Here is an 18,614-nt window from a genome sequence, read left to right on the forward strand (position 1 = left end):
GCAAATGTACGATTGATCCAAGAGTAAGTCATAATAGAATCAGTATTCGTTTCACTCCTTTAGTTCTTTGGTTTTGGGAATCATTGGTATGAAATAAGTTCAATCAGTCTTTGATATTTGAAATTCTCTTTATTTTGTTTTATCTCTTATATATACATAACAACAAGCTAGGAAACCTCGAGAATAGGAGAATCAACCCCACTTGGATTGTTTGCCGAGATTTATCGACTCTCGCTTATATCGAGGTTAGAGCACCAATTCACACTCATACAATTATACCTTAGACTTGAATTATCAACAAAACGTTCTGAAAATCGAGATTGCAGTAACTAGGGGATAGTGATCAAAGAAAGGAGGATTTGTTTGTACTGTATTCTGGTTAGACAAATACATTGATTAGATTGTCTATCTAATCATTATTATCTAATATCATCCCGAACAACAATGTCCGTATGATACGCCATAAAATATGCGTACACAAGAAAATGATTACTTTTCGCCTCCTTATCTAGTTGCTTAGAACCATACAGCAGGCTCTGTCCTCCTATCGGATTCCATCTTCAATATTAGCATCGAGTCGCCTTCGCCTTTTCTTTTAGATTCAGACCCATATCAAGCCGCCATAACAGGCTATCTCATCTCAAATCTGGCCAGCTCTTTTGTCTTCCGTTTGACATCCGGAGGGAATGAAATGACCGCAAAGTTTATCACGCGAAACCATTCAACAAGAGCGCAATGCGGCCGGTTGGAAAGGCAGCTAATGGAGTTATGCAAATAAGACAGAGTTAATTGTGGGAATTAGCTTTGTTGAAGGGATAGAAGGGGGGGTCACAAGGAAAGGGGATGACATTACGGAAATTGTGGTGACAAGAATGAGGAGAAGAAAAGAAGGTTCTTGGAGAGAGGAGAGAGGAGAGAGGAGAAGATGGATGGACAGGAAAATTAGGAGAGAATTATCGGTGACAAGGGAGGGGCATCCCAAGTGGATCTAAAGTATCATCGAGAGCAAATAAATCGCCGAATCACAATTATCGCAATTCGCCAAATCAAGATCTATTTATCTGTCAGTCTATATGATTACACTCAATCAATAAATCTAACTTATAAACTTAGATTATCAAAACTCGATTTTCTCCACTTCCTCCATCGTTGCAGTCATACTCATATCAAAACCCTCCAATCTCTTTTTCATCTTTCTCTTTTCCTCTTGCATCACCTCGACTTCCTCTTTAATATCACCGATCAGCGTAACACAGCCATGTATCTCCTCGAAGATTCCATCCCAATCCGATTTTTGAAGCCACCTTTCCCTATCTGACGAAAAGCCAATACCATCAATAAGAGCCGAACCCTTTTCTTTACTCTTCATCAATTTACTTTCCATGTCAAAAAGATCCACATTCTTTCTTGTAATTGCAGATCCTATACGATAGAGTTGATCCAGTAATTCCTGTTTGATACCCCAAAGCTTCTCCGCCCATTGGACGAAGGCCTGGCGCTCAGTTTGGTAGTGAACCACGGGATCCATACCCATCTCAAAAGAAACTAAAGAACTCGGTTCATTATAATCACCAGCATTCTTGTCTGGGGACAAAGCAAATTCTTCTTCATCATTGAGCGGGCCTGGTCCGTCAAAATCAGGAATCTGATCACTAGCTGAACGCATCGGTGCAGGAGATCCCCTCGAAGAATTGTACCCATTATCCCCTTCATAACTTGGTGCGTTTGATTGTTGATGATCGAAATTAGAATTGCCATCGCCGTCTCCGCAATCTACTGGTGTTGGTCGTCGACGAGCAGGACTAACTTCAAACCTTGGACTAGAAACCATCAACTCGGGGCTGGGTAAATTTCGTCCTGGATTAGGAGAATATCTACTTGAATTGGCGCCTCCCAAGATATCCTGTTCGTTGCTGGGTTCTAGTAATGGCGATTCTATTACCTCGTGTTGTATTTCTTTTTTTCTTGCATGCTCAATTTCGATCCCATCTTCTTCTGGGCTTGTCTCTCTGCTTGTTTCCGACGATACAGATTTGGAGCCATCTCTCTCGTCTTCGTTTGTGTCTTTTGATATTCCAGAAATCAGTGGTGTTCATAACTCAATTGACAATATATGTATACAAAACATACCATTCGCAGCGCTCGTCTTCTTCCTCTTAATTTCAGAAACATTCTGTAATGGAATATCTGGTTGTACGCCCCTTTTTTGCTTTCTCGTAGCAACATTTTTTCCCAAGTTAGAAGTCAGCGAATCGGCAGTATGATCCGAGTTGCCTGTATCCGAGTTGCCTTTACGATATCCCAACACGTCACCATCTTGCGCCCAAGGTTTCGTCATCATCCAATCAACAAAGGTCTGCATACTGGGCCCACTTGTAAGATATTGCATTAGCAAATGCTTATTCAGTCCTCTTTGCTCATTGTCCCATCCCTTATGCGCAACATAGGCCGAAAGTAATCGAAGGATTGCTTCCCTCACAAGTGCCTTTCTTTCGGAAGTAGGCAAATCCGAGTCCTTTTCTTCATCGTCATCATCAACATTGGCGTTGACGCTTGATTGACTCTCGCAGTGACTCTTCATAACCTTCAAAATTTTCCTGAGTAACGGATATGTATTCTTCGAAAATTTAGATCCCATCACCCCAAAGATCCCATATAAATCCACCCCAGTATTGCATACATAGAGATTTTCGAGACTTCTCAATCGAGCTTCCATCGTACCACGCCCAGCAACCAACTTCTTCCGATGAATTTGAAGGTCTGCTCGTTGTTCATGATCAGGGAAAACATCATAGAGTGAGCCATTCTTTTCCATATATTCGACTAGACAAGCTAGTTCTTCAGTCGCGGATACAACTTTAGCTGATAGCAATAGAGCGCGATCCCTTAACATTTGATTTCTTCTCGAGGTATCCGGTGATTGAGAGTATTGATTCTCGAGAGACTCGAGGAGGTTTTCTTGCCGGAGTTCATCCTCATCGATTGTGCTTAGGGATGACATTTTATGAGCCTATAGAGTTTATAGTAAAGGATTCGAGCTTGTCATAAATGTATTCCCAGATGTGGAGGCTGAGGAAAATGATGCTGTATTACCAATTACTCGCAGATCGAGAGAAGAGGGTATTTAGCTTGCGGGAATCTCAAGGAATAGAGTGAAATGGAAAAGGGAGGAGCCTATGTTACTTCTCTCCTTGTTCTTCAAAAGAAGAAGGTGTCAAATAATACCCACGCTAAATGATGACAGCGACGTCCGCCAACAAATCTCAAGTTGCGGATTTAGTCGCGACCTCTCCAATCTCGATCCGCGAGTATCTGCGATGCGACAACAATCACCTCTCTCTTCACTCCGTTTGGTTCATTGGCATATTCGCATATCTGCCGGAGAGAAACACCCGATCCGATGTAAGATATACATTTGCAGGTGGTCCTCCGTTGAGCTGTAGCTATACTTGAGCAGAAGATAGTCGAATGTTTTAGGATGATGTACTCGAATTGAAAGCAAAAGGTTGATTCCATTGTGAGATCGGCATGTCCGTTGTGTTGCGACGGCAGATAGGGAGTGCACAACACAGTGGGTAGGCAGGATTAATCCTACCTACGCACCTGCATTAAGATCTCATTGCACGATTGCGGGCACAAATTGCTTCAGTGTGATTCTAGGGAAAAGGCAGTGCCCGCGTGCCCGCAATACTATAGACTGACAATATGGCGAGGGCGACCTGCGACAAGAGTGAGAAGTGGAAAGTGGTAGATTTTTTTGAGTTTGAGTTTTGAGTTTGGGATGAAGAAGGTACGCTCTACAAGGTAAGTTACGCCCGGTGGGGCTTAGGTTTACGCACAGTCGCACGCTACTGACACGAGCTCACGTGTTCAAGGACAATTGTTTTGCGCGTACCAAAGTCGCGAACCAAAATTCATGGATGAGATAAATTGAGATCCATTGCTTGCTATACATGACGCTCCGCTGGGCCACTGCCGGTGGGGGCTTTTTTAATTGCTCGAGGTGAGCGTGATTGCAGAGTAAAATAATTGGTGTCTATATCGAGATCTTATCAACGAGATGGACTCGCGATTACTTAGGTAGTGAAGCTTCTGATAGGTATTCAGTTTCTTCCAATAGGCGTGCCGTGAGATATCTCATCAAGAGCAAGGTGAAAACGCCTCCACGGTAGCGGACCCCGGAGCCAGCGGGGCGTCATGGCAAGAAGAGCAACAAGATATATGCAAAATGGTATAATAGAGGTGTATTCGAATATTTGAAGGGAGTTTCCTTGGGGTTCTCGGTACAACATTTTGGAAAACGACATGTTATTAATATCTGTAGTGAGCATGGCGGGATAATCTTTGATGTACCTATGTATGAGCAAATCATCCGTGCGGACAAGGTTGGATATTTTGAAAGAGATTATAGGCTCTTTTAAGGTGCATACGCTGTAAGGCTCTGTATAAAAGTTGATCTCCGTTCTAGGCACTCGAATATGCTAATAGTGTTTATATCCTAGGCTTGATTAAGCTTTAGATCAGCTCAAGATCTTAAAGCCTGAAGCTTATAGGCTCGTTAAGCCTAATATGGGTTTAAAATTATCTAAGCATAGATCTTACAACGATCAATTAGTGTATTTGATTATATTCCGCAAGCATTTATAGGGCAAGAGGGCTATCTAGTCTCTTCCAAAATGACCGCGACCTCCGTACCTAGTAATGAGTTGTATTTCCTTGAAATGGTAAAAGTATCGCAATGGAATTTAGAGTTAACTTCCACGAATTTTGGCAAGATGTACTAGGTACTTCTTCCCTCGCTTCCCCTCGCTTCCCCTCGCTTCCCTTTTCTTCAATACAGTACAATCAACCAATGGAACCCATTTCCCCCCGTTCCTACACACCCCTATTCCTCAATCAACTTCCTCAAGTCGTAAGCAAATTTCACCCGAATCTTAACCCATGCCCTGACATCCTTCCCCCATTCCTGCAACTCTCCAATTCTCTTGCCTATTTTTTCTTGTTTGATTTTCTCCTTCCTAGCCATTTCCTCATCCCCCTTTCCTTTGCGACCGCTCCCAAACCATCTTTTCCCTCCCGACTCTTCATCCTCTTCAATCCCAAATATTCTGCCATTTTTTACCGCTTCATCATTCTTGTCCCCACTCTCTAGCTCCCCTCTCATCACCAACTTCCCCAAAAACTTTTCACTCGCCTCCATAACCGCATTCCACATCTTCATATCCTTCGGCACCAGATCTTCAACTCTCTCTGTAAGTTCTCCAAGGTCGGAGATATTTATGATATCTCCCATCAGAATTTCAAGGCTGTTTTTGAGGTTAGTGGATTGTTATCATTAATAGTGTTAGAATTAGTATCTTCATTGGGTTTTCCAAAAAGAAAAAAAGGGAGAGGTTTGGGGAAAAAGCTCACTCGTTCAACTCCGCGGCTCTCTTCACCATTTCCTCCTCTGTGTAAACTTCCATCCACGCGCCCCACCCAAGCCAATTCCAAACAGCCCTCCTCTGTTGCTCATATTCCTCATTCGCCCTCTCCTTTGCATCCGTTTTTTCTCTTTCCGCCACCGTTCCCACCATCTTCAATAATTTTGTCTGTCTGCCAATATTTTCCAGCAAGCGTAGAATCACCTCTGATTTCTTTGTTGCAGTACGCGCTGATGATTTGAGATGGATGATATGCGAAGTGCGATGCTTGACTATTTGAGAATAGGTGGAATGGGCTAGTGATTCGAATGTGCGGTAGCCCTTTTTTCCATACCCTACTCATAGGAATGAGGATGGAGAAGGAGGTGCTTTTTCCCTTAACGGTGACCCCAGACCCGGTTCTGCAAGTGCATCTCCCGATTGCACAACCCCATCCAAAATCCTCCTCCACTTCCCCTCTAACTCTCCTACTTCCTTCGCTACATTTGTAGAATTTATGACCACGTGCATTAATTCCTCCGCCCAAGAATCACGATAGTGATGATATTCTTTCTGGGGCAGATTGATTTTTCGGTGGAAACTATCAAGCGAAGGGATCAGAATGGCGACTGAATGATCTCGTAAGGCCAGACTGTTTCTGTCGGAGATTATTTCAAGGGCGTTGGATATGCGGGCAGTGTAGAAGATGAGGTCAGTCAATGTGGGAGGTTCGCTTGTAGGATCGGTTTGTGGGCTGAAGAAACCTTTCATTGCCGAGTTGTAATTTTTGGATCACGCTTCGTAGATGGCTTTATTTTGGAGAACGGGAATTAGTGGGATGGGGATTTGTGGCACATTTACTCTTTCCCCCCAAAAACAAGCTTTTGGCGCCACAGAAAAATTCACGATACGCAAACCCAAGTTCAACACACTTGCAATCAACCAGAGTATACCCTTAGCCACGGAGCAAATACGATAAATCATACCAAAACACATGTAGATGGTGAAGATCGCGAAGAGAAAGATCGCTAGGGAGATAAATCGAAGAGTGAGAGGCGTGCGGTACTTCTCGGGTAGTTCGCGGTAAATTTCTTTTAAGATATCAGGATAACTGTGAAACTCGGCAGACAAAATACTCTATGAGAATTTTGCGTTTTTCTGTGGTTGAGAAGCTGGAGTTGGAGTCGCAACTGGATCAAGAGGAAGAGAAAGAGTGGAAGGATCGAAGATTACACGATTATAAAGAGGACTCGAAACCGCATTTTGTGTATCGCTGGCATCGAGGGCAATTGAGGCATCTATTTCGGCGATTCGGTTTCGGTAAACTCGTCTATTTTCCGAGGAGGAAGATGATCTTCGTCTCAAATAGGGAGGAGGCATTGGTTGATGATTGTTGGACGTTCCGCCTGGTTACTGCTGTAGAGACTGTTTTCGCTTCGATGAAGGAGGTTGTCTTTTGATAGTGAGATTGAATGAATAGTGAGTGATTAGTAGTGAACATTGAGAAGGAGGAATAATACCTTCCATTCATCACCCTTTAAATACCACACCACACATATTATGTAAATTCCATTGAAGACTCATTCTTTCTCTCTATGGTTATACAAAAAACCCCATAGCCATACTCATACGAATCCCATTAAAACTTCTTTGTTCGCGATTCACTTGATTCACAACACCGCAAACACAAACCAAGACCGAAACCAATTGACCTAATCAGAATCATTTGAATCGACCAGAAGAAAATCTTTCAGTCCTCTTTTTCTTATAGCATATATATGGAGCAGTAGTAGTAGTAATGATATTAATTTACGTCATAATAACACCCCTTTGAGCGCTTTAGTTGCTTGAACGTACGAGTCTTCACCGAGTTATTTGATTGTTGATATATATCATATCCACAAGAAGCATGGAACACGACCAAACGGGCAACTTAGTTCCATCGTGGTCTGGTGCATTTGATGGATTTAGAACAAAGAAAAATTAAATAATTCCCCTCATTTCGAATGTTGTTTCCATACCAAGCCTTGGCTGGTAAAGATATCGAAGGAAATCTAATGAATTGACTAGAAAGAACAAAGAAAGGTTGAGACGTTGTGTTTGTATTAACGAAAGTTTACGAACCATGGATCATACATACAGTGTACGCATGTAATCTTTCTTCTAATCACAGTACCTTCATCTTCATTTTCATTTCGACCCAATTATGAGTTTCCTGAACTTCCCTAACGCCACCCCGCGCCAACCACCCCAGAACACCTCCAACCAACAGCCACCCCGCCAACACCAACACCAACACCACTATTACGATTGCACGAAAGTCTCCAAATGACATCCCCATTTCCACAACCTCGCACTCCCTTATCTCCCTCAAGATCCTTCCTCCTCTTATTTTTCCTCCCTCTCCTACACTCAGTATGACTATTCCCTCGATGGAGAAACGAGCTTCGATCCAGACTATTCACAGCCAACAAATAACACATTGATTAAGAAACATTTTCGTACGCTAGCAAGGATTTTACATCCGGACAAATATGAGAGATATGTTAGGGACAGTCCGCCGCCTAGAAAGTAAGTTTTTCTTTATGGTTGTTTTTTGGCTTATCCATCCCATTTGAGATGAGAGTGAAGATGTCTGGATAGATCTCTTTTGATCTATTCCCTCTTCTGGGTTTCAATCGGGAAGGAAAGATAGGCAGAGAAGGGAGTACTCTTCTTTACATATATGGGGCAAGCCTCCGACCACCTGTGCTTGGTCTGCAATTTCTATGTCTCATTTCATTCCAATTAACCCCTGCCCCTCAAACCAATCTAAGCTGATCATCCCTCCCAAATCTAGCCCTCTACACCACATTCTCCCCTTCCTCGCTTCACCCCCTCCCTACCATGAAACCCCCACCTTTTCCCCCACTCACGCTCTCGCTCTCCTAACTCACGCCTATAAAACCCTCACAACGCCTTCCCTGCGAACCGAGCACCAAGAAACTTGTTCAGATTCAGATTTCGGCCCCCGCTTCGACTTTCAATTCAATACGAATCCAATTATAGAAAATGGATGGGTTACCATGTATGAAAAGGAAGTGAAAGGATGGGGCAGAAAACCTTGGTTTTGGGAATACGAATTTGGAGTTGGACGGACAGAAAGACTGATACTTGAGGAACCGGGAAACATAGGATGGAGCGAGCGAGCCTTTGGCACTTTTGGATATATTGGAAAAGAAAGAAGTGAAAACGATAGAAGCAGAATTGGTGCAAAAGGAGGAGATGGGATGGGTGTAGGGACTGAGGAGACCTTGGTAAATTTGGGACATTATTATATTGACAATTTTCTGCCGAGGGTCGTGACGGATTGGGTGTGGGAGATGTGTGAGCATTGGAGAGAGGTACGTTAATGGAGTGATTTTGAGTATTACTGCTTATTGTTATTTTTCATTTGCTAATTTTTTCTCCCGTTTCATATATTTACTCTTTCTCTTCTACTTGCAGTATAGCCATCCATATCATCTCAATCTATATTAATATTTACACCCCCTAGTTTCGCGGTTACGGCTTTTCTCATTCTCTCCCTCAATCTCCATCCACTCCCCGCCAAAAACCCCTCACTCGTGCCCGCTCCAACCCCACCGGACGGAACCGAGGAGAATGGTATCCCCTACGTGAAGCACCTGGTCCCTTTGCTTCGAGTTTACGTTTATTCAATTCTGCCGAATATGCTCTTTTGAATCATGGTTGGTATTCCTATTCTTCTTTGTAGTCAACTATCTCCATTTCATCCCATTCTTATCCTTATCCCAAATCCAAATCCAGTCCCCATCTTGTTCTAACAACCATCGATACAGAAAGAGAGAGAGAACGGGGGAAACAGACAATGAGTCTTGGTCCACATTGCGAGGGGAGAATTTGGTGGGTTTGGATTCCTGCGTCTGCAGGGGGTAGTGGTGAGTTTTTGGGGTCCTTTTATTGTTTTTTCTTCTGAATTTTCTACTGTTTTAAATTGCTTGTTCTTAAGTTCTTGAAGTATTTTGGGGGTTTGTATGCTCTTTTCATTAAGGTGGAAGGTGGAGTTTAAGAGTCTTGAGTTCTTGATATCTTTTTTGGGTGGGGGCATGTAAGCTTGAAAAAGCGAAAGGGGAATGAGAGAAGTTTTCCTCTGGGTAGATGGAGTAGTGAGAGGAGTATAATGCGTAGGATAGAACAGGTATTAGTAGTTCTAGTACTATGCGTACACTTTCATATGGCCTTTGGATTAGAAGTATGGTGTGGGATTTGCATGAATTGGCTAATTTTTTTTGTTGTGGCATATAGTATCTGAATTAGGTATTGGTAGATTGGCTGGAAGTGGAGTGGATAGCTTACGTGGGAGGACTTTAGCTGAGTATGCCTACTTCACTTTTCATCATTGAAAGGAAAAGAAATTGAGTAATTCTCTATCCATCTGTTCATTCCGTTTATTCTCCCCCTCTTTCTTCCCCACTTTCTTCCCTTATGCCCGCCAATTATGCTTCTATCCCTTCCTCTCCGCTACTCTACTCACTCGCCCCCCAACTATTCAACTAACTAAGCCTCAGACTTCCCTGGTCACACCGCTCCCACAATACGGACGTCTCGCTCCTTGCATCAGGAAAAGCAAACCCCAAAGAGGTCTTTCAACCACAAGTCTTAGATAATCTGATTGGCATCTTTCAAATTTTGGCTGGGCTTTGCATTTGGATAGTTACGTTTTTGATCATGAGAAGGGTTTGGAGGAGGATTTTGGAGGGCGGTGGGGGAGAAGTTCGACCTCAAACGATAGGAAATATGGAAAGAGAATTGAATATGGGGGATAAACGCATTCAGAAAGAAATCGAGACTCAGATAGGAGGGTACTTTGGAACAGAAATGGACACGGCGGATAGACGTGTTGAGACTCATCCTTCAATTCAAACGAGGGGCAATGCGGGTAGCGGGGTAGAGAGGGTGGCGAATATGGATGATACATGTGTTCAAACTCAAATTCGACGACCTCAGACTCAGAATCGACTTTCTGCAATCGCTACATCATGTTCTTATTCAAGTGACGAGAATTGCGAGACTAGCCAGAGTTGCGAGATGTAGGAGGGTGATGGGCTTGTCAAGAGTAAGAACAATTGACGCTAATTTATTCGAATGGCAATCATAGGGGTCATGGTAGTTATGTAAGGTGTAAAATTTGATCAATAGAAGTATTATGTGCGGCGAATTACTCTCATATTCCTGAACGTGAATCATATTACTCTCTTGTCCTTCAAGTTAGCCTAGTGTAATTCTATACCCCTCATGATGGGCCTCGTCGCGAATTTTATCCTGAAATGGAAAGGATCTATGTTGGACTGGTAAGGGGTGGTATCGAGGGGTAGATGAAGCGGAGTAGGGAAGAGTATCTTATGAAAAGATGGTAGAAACTATAGGGAGAGGGTGGATGAAGTAGGAGTTGTGGTAAAAGGAGCCGATGGTAATTCAGACAATCAGGCATGGTTCGCCAATCGTACTTTCAGGACCAACACATGACGATTGTACCCTAGCAGCTGAGCTGGTTCTTTTCGTTTCTCCCGTTCTTATCATTGTACCCCTCATGACCCCAACCGAAAGTTTGGGCAATGCAACCGAAATACGTGCTATGTTTGCGAACAGGAAGAAATTTTGGTCCAACAAACATAGCTCTAAAGAACAACAGACTGCCAAGAAGAATGATTGAAAGGCAATGAGATCCAAAAGGCCAAGTACCAATCGTGATAAGTAGAACAAGCAACATACCCATTACATTTCGAACTCATAAGCCGCCTTTGAGAACGCATTCTCTGCGTTTATCAATTAAACTGAAGATTGCGATTCATTCTTCGCCGACAACGGTGATAGTCACATCGCCGAAATTGAAGGCTCGTAGGATGGTCCTGAAACCTTCCTCGCCCAGGAGACCCATTGCAATCTCAAAAACCAGGCTACTATCTAAATTTTGAATGTTACATTCGGTGATATCGCTGAAAGCTTCTTCGACTAGCGTTACTCCAGCTTGCAATTCGTTGGCATCATGCTCGACTCAGAAGCCGCTGTCAAATCGGTCGATGATCTTCTTCAAGGCTAGGCCTTTCATAAGCTGATCGATGTCACTATTGTTCCAAACTCTGACCAACAGACGAAATTTATCTTCGGCATCACAAAAGCTATGAAAACGGACATTCGTCTCATGTATTATCAGGACGAGTCTAATTTTTGTTGCTGATGTATCAGCACCATTACTTCCTTGTTTTTCAGACCAAGCCAGGATGCAAATGATGTTTAAGAACCTCGGAAACGCTGTTCTTAAATCCATGGTACCAATATCTGTCCAGTTGTTCATGGTTTTATCTATGCCTCCCTCGGCAGACACCTGTACGCGGTGCTCTCTACGAACCTTCAATTCTTAAGGGTTTTCCTTATAATTTGAGGTTTTTTATTTTATAAATAGGGTTTTATTGTAATTACTTACCCATATTAATACCCTTCGGGAGGTCTCCCCCTAAAGATTAAAATAATACTATACCATACCATACCATACCATACCATCCATCTATGCCTCCCTCCGTTGGAACATCTCTCTGAGACCATCTTTATCTGAGGGTTATGTTGCATCGAGTTACCAGACCAATTCCGAATGGAGATTTTTAAACTATCATTTCGAGCATCCATCCGTGAACCAACTTCGATCCATTCTTGAGTGTGTAGCCGTTTCAATGAGAATACCGAGGTACGGTTGAAAGCTCTTACCAAGTTCCATCATTATCGCCAGATATACGGAAACTTCCCAGGAAGATTTAACTTTATTCTTAAGGATGATGACGTCGAATTTATCAGGACTGTAAAAAGGTATAGAGCTATTCCAACCTTCATTTACACTTTCAATCAAAAATTCAAAATGTATAGCATCAGATATAGTCAAGGTTTTTGTCAAAGGAATGATCAATTGGGTGATATCTCAAACTACTTTTGTTTTATTCCTTTTCTGAATATTTCGATAGACTTTCTTAAATATCTTATTACAAAATAAAAAGCTTTCGGGTATTTTTTGTTTTGTTTCTAATAGAATTTAGTAAAGGTCCTTATTTACATCTATAATATTCAAATCGAATCTATTCATAAAGCTATTTTTTGCTACAAAAACAAATTTATAGATTGAGTATATATAAAAAGTATATTTTATTTCCTTTAGTTTTTGATTAATATATGTAATAGATATAGGTGAAGTATAATCAGCTTCTAATTATTTATTACAAAAGGTTGAAGAAGATTTCTTCTTTATAAGTAGATGATTTATATTATTCTTTAATTCAAAATATTCGTTCAGTCAGAGAAATTCTTTTGTTTAATATTTAAGTAGATCAATCTTCTTGTAAATTATATCCTTTATATAAGATTGTAAGATTGATAACCGAAATCGTTTTTCAAAAGGAATAATAGAAGGGTTTGTAATTTCGTTTTATAATTGTTTTCGCTTTAATTAATGATTCTCAATTTGTGAAAATTTAATGAGTTATTAGATTTGTAGTATATCAGAGTAAGAATAATATACTTTGATACTAGGAGGACAAACTTATTAAAAATATTAGCTTATTCCTTATAGCGTCTTCTATTAATTTACTACTGAATTGTATAATAAGTTCTCGATTGTATCATTTGGATTATAAATCTGAAGCTTTTCGATAATTGAATTAATGGTAGTTATTGTGAATATTAAACATATATCAATATTCTGATGGAGAAAGGGAAAGTGAAATATATCTCATCGATTTTCTTAGTATGTTGAAGGAATCGTTTTTGTAGATGTGGAAGGGGTGTGGAATTGTTAATGCTATGGATCTAGATTGTGTATCAATCCATTATAAGATTGTATCTTTCATATTTATTCCTAACAGTGTTTTGCATTAGTTTTGCACTAGGCCAAGATTGTAAACTTGAGGATACTGTATTTTCAGGGTTATAAAAACGGCGAAAACTTCGATTATCTTGTTTCCAGACCCTTTTATCCCCACCCTAATCTTTTTTGAGGCTTCAGATGTACCCACTTTGTGTATGCTTTTTATTATCCCGGTTTCATTTCCCTCTATACAATTTGTAGAAAAGGTTGGCTATATGTGTTCCAACACCAATGTAAGCTATGAGAAGGTTACTGTGTGTAATTAAAATAGATGTTCTTGACCCCGCTCGCAAATACGCCTGCGAATACACCTAAATTGATTCTTTCAAACTTCAATCAGTTAATCCCACTACGATTGTAAAGATTACTTTAAAAGTAATGACAGATCCTAAAAGCCCTCAATTGATTTAATCTAACTGTTCCTTTTCTAATTGTCTTATTAATTCATTTAAGGCTGTGTATTTAGTTGAAGTAGTTCCGTAGACATTTCCGCCTTTTGTTAATCACATCGAATTAGAACAGTCCTATCTTAGGTAGTATTAGGGGCGATTTATAATCAATTTAAAGAGGCTTCTGAATCTACAGATATAATATAAAATAGCACAATTATGTGAATATATGATTACACGATACATGGCTGAGAGTGAATCTTCCCCCTTTTATTGATTCTTGGTATCAACTGTGCTTCCGGCACCACCTTTCGAGTCTGAAGCGAGGATAGAGGTATGTATTTCCACCCCACGTTAGACAGAGCACAAGCCACGCCACCTCTCTGAAAAGTGTGACTAACCACAATTAAGCTTCAAGCTCAATGAGAGCATACATTTTAGTTCTAAGAGTCATGAAAGGTAAGTACAAAGAGCGCCAGCGACCTCGTTGCTATTTTTAGTCGCGAGGGGTCGAGAATAAGCTCGTTCCATTTCCAACTTCTTTTGAAGTTGAAATGGGACGAAACGAAACCTAGGCGTTTGTTTCTAGGAGACTCCATGAATGGGTTTGTTGCGATGATAGTCGGTCGCAATAGATAGAGAGAAAAAAATCGGAAGCTCTCCGAAGTATTCTGAAACCTGTCAAATAAAGAACATGTTGCGGGAGATGTGGTGAGAGTTTTAATACAATAATTATATATAAGTAGGTTAGTTATTTTCTCATTGATTTTTCCTTGTGATTCATACTTTCTTATTGCTAGTCGCGCGTTATTCTTTGGTGCTATCCGTACAAACAAACAATCATGGCATCATCACGACTGGCTATGCCAGCGACAGCAGCGTCGCGATCACCACCAGCCTTACCAGGCCCATCTGTAAGTCTATTCTTTTCTGTTATCTTACAACGTAACAAAACTTCGGCGCGTACTTCGTACTTCGCGCTTCGTGGCTCTTGTTCAATTCTGCGATGATGTCAGAATCACTAACTCGTCCAAATCATCTAGTCCCTAGTCAACCCCGCTCCTCCTCCCGCTCCCATCACGATAATGGGTCACGAAATCACCAGCCTCTGCAGTCCTTCTCGCTTTGACTGGTCTCCTGCGCAAAAAAACCAAATTACAAACTTTACAATCGATCAAAAAATAACCAAAGAACAATGTTCCAGAAATAAAAAAGATCAGATAGATTCCGCACGATTTGATCCACTTTTCACAATTTTGGGTTTTGACAAATTTAGAGATCTGAGGAATGGGAAAGGGGAGGCCGTGAGGGATATTGTGGAGGAAAAATTGAGGACGAGAATGTGGAAGAGTTGGGAGGGGAATGGGAAGGTGGATAAGGTTCATCAGGAGGCTATTTTGAGTGGGATACATATGCAAGGGGGGCCGGAAGATGCAGCTTTGGAGGGTGTTTTGAGAAGAACAGATCAGAGATTAGTATTCAGTGGGCAGGACATTGATAGGGGTAGAGATGTAGGGAGAAGGGGAAGTGCACCTTTGAATGCACCAAGCATTCCTCTTTCAGGCCTATCATCTCAACCCCCTCAGCCAATCCAGGCATTTCAGCCCGCTCAGCCGATCCAGGCACCTCAACCTGCTCCGACAAACCAAGGTCCTTCATCCTCTGATCCCTATCGTCATCTGTCAAAGGTTGAAAAAGTGAAATTGAGAGACGATATGGTGAATGAGGAAAACAGGAGGAGAAAAGGGAAAGGAAAGAAGAGATCATATCAAATTGGTGCCACGATACACGAAGATATTGAGCCTCATCATGAGTCCCGCTTTCCTGATCCATTGCCAGGGCTTCGTGTTCCAAACCCTGCTCCTAATTCCGCTTTTGCTACTGGATCACAATCTCAAGGTCAAGATCAATCGAGTCGGAGTGTTACGCAAATTTATGCTCCTATTACAGAGGCACACTCGCGCCAATCTCAAGATCAAGGTCAATCGAGTCAAGTACCCCCCGGAGATAATAGTAGTGGATTCAAAACAACCGTTTTCAAAACGATGAATCAATTGCTTGGAACTGCTACTGATGCTTGGAGGGGAGATGGAGATAGTGGAGGCATAGGTGAAGGCGAACACAGAGAGAACGATGGAGATAGGGGTAGTCCATCAACAAGTGTTCATGCACCTCCTCAATTATCTGCTCCAGCTACAGATAAACTTGGTAGACAGTCTTCTATATCTCAATCCTTTGCGTCATTATCGATCCACGATGGTCCGGTCGAAGGTTTGATTGGATCTCAGCAGCAGCAGCAGCAGCAACAAGGCTTTCGCTCGGCTCAAATTCCACCCGCAATTCCATTCCAAACACAAATTTCTCAAGCTGCTTACATGGAGTCATTTGGTAATCATCCTATGAATTCCGGAATGGGTGCATTGCGAAATTTACAATCCCCACCTCAAGCTCTTGGAAATCAGCAACAGCAAGGCTCTTATAATCCTTTGAGATCGCAGCCTTTGAATCATGATGATGCTAATTCATTTATGGCTCCTGGAAATCATGGATGTAATACTCCTCAGCAAAATAGCAATAGTCATTTCGCGGTTCATCAGAACTATGGGACTAATACATTCGCATCTCCACAATACAATGGAAATGCCCGTCCATATCATAACGATCCTAATGCTGCTGGCCCCCAACTTTATAACGTCAACCCTGCTGCGATTTTTCATAACTTCAACGCTCCCGCTGCTCCCCAAAATTATAATGTCAATCCTGCTGCGGTTCCTCATAACCTCAACGCTCCCGCTGCCCCTTTCCTCATAAATCCTCCGGCTAATCTCAACCCTACACCACCTAACTTCTCTTCCTTCATCCGTAGCACTCAAGAAAGCTATACGCAATCACTAGCACAGGATAAAGCATCATTGGAGGCACAAAAAGCGGCACTCCAGGCTTATCATCAAGGATTGAAGGATAGGGAAAAGGATAGAAGGTTCGCATTCTTGGAAAATGTATGTAGAAATGCGAGATTAGGAGAGACTGAGATTTAGATGTATTAGACTTTAGTTTGGCGTTTTTGGGGGGAAATAGGCAGGCGAGATTGAAAGAGAATGTTATTTTGATAGATTAGATTTCAATTTATGTTTTGGGAGTTTTGACTTTTGTCTTTACTATTTCCTTCATCATCTTTTCTTTCGTTGAGTATCAGAAATTTATATTCCGAGTTATGCGAGTATATGACATTCCAATTTGGTACTCGATTTAGAATCCACCTCATACTCAATCAATCAATCATTCTATTTCATTCTATTCCATTTTTCTCTATTTCGTTTCTCTCTATTCCATTTTATGCCATTCCATTCAACTGTCTTATCTCAACTTTATTTTTCCCTTTATCTCAAAGTTTCAATCTAAGCCGAACATTTCCATGTCTACACTTCTCTCCCATTCATTCTGAAGACCAGTTCTTACTTCACTTCATGAAACTCTATCTTCTGGTTACGTTGAATGGCTATTTACTTCTTTGCAGGTTACTCTACTTTCACGCATACTCCCGTCTACTTCTACTTCTTCATAAGTTAGATGTTACTATCTGCATTCATCTACTTCAATATGTATAACAGACGAAGTTACTAATTACAAGACCACATCAATACTCTCAACTGTTCGCTTTTCTTCTACAGTTGTTCTTTCCACTGTCATTACTGTCACTACCTCGTCCAATTTAGTTCAGGGCTTTACTATCACTCCTTCTTTGCAGATCACTGCCCCGTACTCATCTTCGTACATTCATCTCCACACTCTCCTCTCTGCGCATTCATCTCCATACATCCATATCTACGCATTCGTCTGCATACATTCATCTGCATATACTCATCTCCACACATTCATCTGCATACATGCAATCATGATATAGTATTGATATTTGTGGACGCGCAGATATTGATATGATATTGGGGTTATGTATGCATGTATGGATTGATGGATTGATGGATTGATGTGTAGTTTTTGATTTCACTTTAAGTGATTTGGGATGGGGGTGAACAATGTCGCCAACACGAGATATACTTCCATTTCCCTGATCATCTTTGGATGATACATTCCATTCGAAGCGGTTATCGACAATCTAATCATCAGTAGCTACGCCACATACCTCGCAAACTAAATATGGATCCCCCAGAAACTCTTTGTCAAGATTAGATGGAGTTTCTTGGCAGTCCTTACACATCATCTGGGTATTAACATTCCGACGTCACGAACTTCATCTTCTAAAACAGCGGCGGGCTTTTTCCTCGGTTGATCTTCTTTGGAAGATATTTCGAGAAGTGAAATTTGTATAGGAGATCTTCGAGCGCAGCAAGCTATTGGGTCTTGGGGGCTTGCCATCATGATATGATAACAAGGCCATCAAACAACTGATATGACGCTCTGCTAGCTCTCCGCGGTATCCACTGTTTTGGAAAAAAATTATTTGGAAGGAAAGGTTTACATGTACGAGCGGGTGAGTCTTTTCATGGCTGATTTTCAATGATTTGCTAATATGATTTCAGGCATGAATTCTCTACAAAACTTCGTGTTTTGATCATTTACAACAAGCACAACTACGGCCACCCGTCGTTATAACCATCCGCATTCAATCATCAACGATGATGATATCTATTCTCAGCTCAAGTCCACAACTTATTGCTTACTAGATCAGTCCATTCACAAACAAAGACTACGAACCACCAGCGACCACAATCATAATAACCACCATCGATCGTCACCAATCATTTGAAGTTTATCCACAAGATGTTGTTGGATTCATGTATATTTACGTATTAATAGATATGGACATCTATTCTCGTATTCCTCAATAAATCCCTGAGACGCTATCTATGCATTATCAGCTCGATTCCTAACTTCCATCTCCTTCCTTATTGTCTA

The 18,614-nt window shown here is 41.4% G+C and overlaps 5 protein-coding genes across 7 annotated transcripts; 2 read left to right on the forward strand and 3 right to left on the reverse strand.

The window, feature by feature from the left end:
* Window positions 1–340: 340 nt before the first annotated feature.
* Window positions 341–3,726, reverse strand: BCIN_18g00110 (hypothetical protein). 2 transcript variants are annotated; one of them, XM_024698270.1, is made up of 3 exons: window positions 2,131–3,726; window positions 1,102–2,064; window positions 341–1,053 (listed from the first exon to the last, which is right to left on the reverse strand). In XM_024698270.1, exons 1-2 carry the CDS (start codon window positions 2,999–3,001, stop codon window positions 1,118–1,120), a joined length of 1,818 nt encoding a protein of 605 aa, XP_024554087.1. In that variant the 5' UTR covers window positions 3,002–3,726; the 3' UTR covers window positions 341–1,053; window positions 1,102–1,117. The 2 variants fall into 2 exon arrangements, with proteins under 2 accessions (XP_024554087.1, XP_001545557.1); XM_001545507.2 differs by having other exon boundaries at window positions 341–2,064.
* Window positions 3,727–4,615: 889 nt separating this feature from the next.
* BCIN_18g00120 (hypothetical protein) lies at window positions 4,616–5,759 on the reverse strand. The gene is made up of 2 exons (XM_001545509.2): window positions 5,413–5,759; window positions 4,616–5,306 (listed from the first exon to the last, which is right to left on the reverse strand). Exons 1-2 carry the CDS (start codon window positions 5,574–5,576, stop codon window positions 4,886–4,888), a joined length of 585 nt encoding a protein of 194 aa, XP_001545559.2. The 5' UTR covers window positions 5,577–5,759; the 3' UTR covers window positions 4,616–4,885.
* Window positions 5,760–6,460: 701 nt separating this feature from the next.
* Window positions 6,461–7,065, reverse strand: BCIN_18g00130 (hypothetical protein). Its single transcript, XM_024698271.1, has 2 exons — window positions 6,923–7,065; window positions 6,461–6,855 (listed from the first exon to the last, which is right to left on the reverse strand). Exon 2 carries the CDS (start codon window positions 6,780–6,782, stop codon window positions 6,540–6,542), a length of 243 nt encoding a protein of 80 aa, XP_024554088.1. The 5' UTR covers window positions 6,783–6,855; window positions 6,923–7,065; the 3' UTR covers window positions 6,461–6,539.
* Window positions 7,066–7,553: 488 nt separating this feature from the next.
* BCIN_18g00135 (hypothetical protein) lies at window positions 7,554–10,648 on the forward strand. The gene is made up of 6 exons (XM_024698272.1): window positions 7,554–7,973; window positions 8,242–8,785; window positions 8,938–9,130; window positions 9,242–9,340; window positions 9,708–9,777; window positions 9,971–10,648. The coding sequence occupies exons 2-6, from the start codon at window positions 8,468–8,470 to the stop codon at window positions 10,494–10,496; spliced, it is 1,206 nt and encodes a 401-aa protein (XP_024554089.1). The 5' UTR covers window positions 7,554–7,973; window positions 8,242–8,467; the 3' UTR covers window positions 10,497–10,648.
* Window positions 10,649–14,154: 3,506 nt separating this feature from the next.
* Window positions 14,155–16,861, forward strand: BCIN_18g00140 (hypothetical protein). 2 transcript variants are annotated; one of them, XM_024698273.1, is made up of 3 exons: window positions 14,155–14,446; window positions 14,501–14,614; window positions 14,744–16,861. In XM_024698273.1, the coding sequence occupies exons 2-3, from the start codon at window positions 14,543–14,545 to the stop codon at window positions 16,736–16,738; spliced, it is 2,067 nt and encodes a 688-aa protein (XP_024554090.1). In that variant the 5' UTR covers window positions 14,155–14,446; window positions 14,501–14,542; the 3' UTR covers window positions 16,739–16,861. The 2 variants fall into 2 exon arrangements, with proteins under 2 accessions (XP_024554090.1, XP_024554091.1); XM_024698274.1 differs by lacking the exon at window positions 14,501–14,614.
* The last annotated feature ends 1,753 nt before the right edge of the window (window positions 16,862–18,614 follow it).

The sequence above is a fragment of the Botrytis cinerea genome, chromosome 18 (genome assembly GCF_000143535.2).
Source record: "Botrytis cinerea B05.10 chromosome 18, complete sequence".
Classification (NCBI taxonomy): domain Eukaryota; kingdom Fungi; phylum Ascomycota; class Leotiomycetes; order Helotiales; family Sclerotiniaceae; genus Botrytis; species Botrytis cinerea.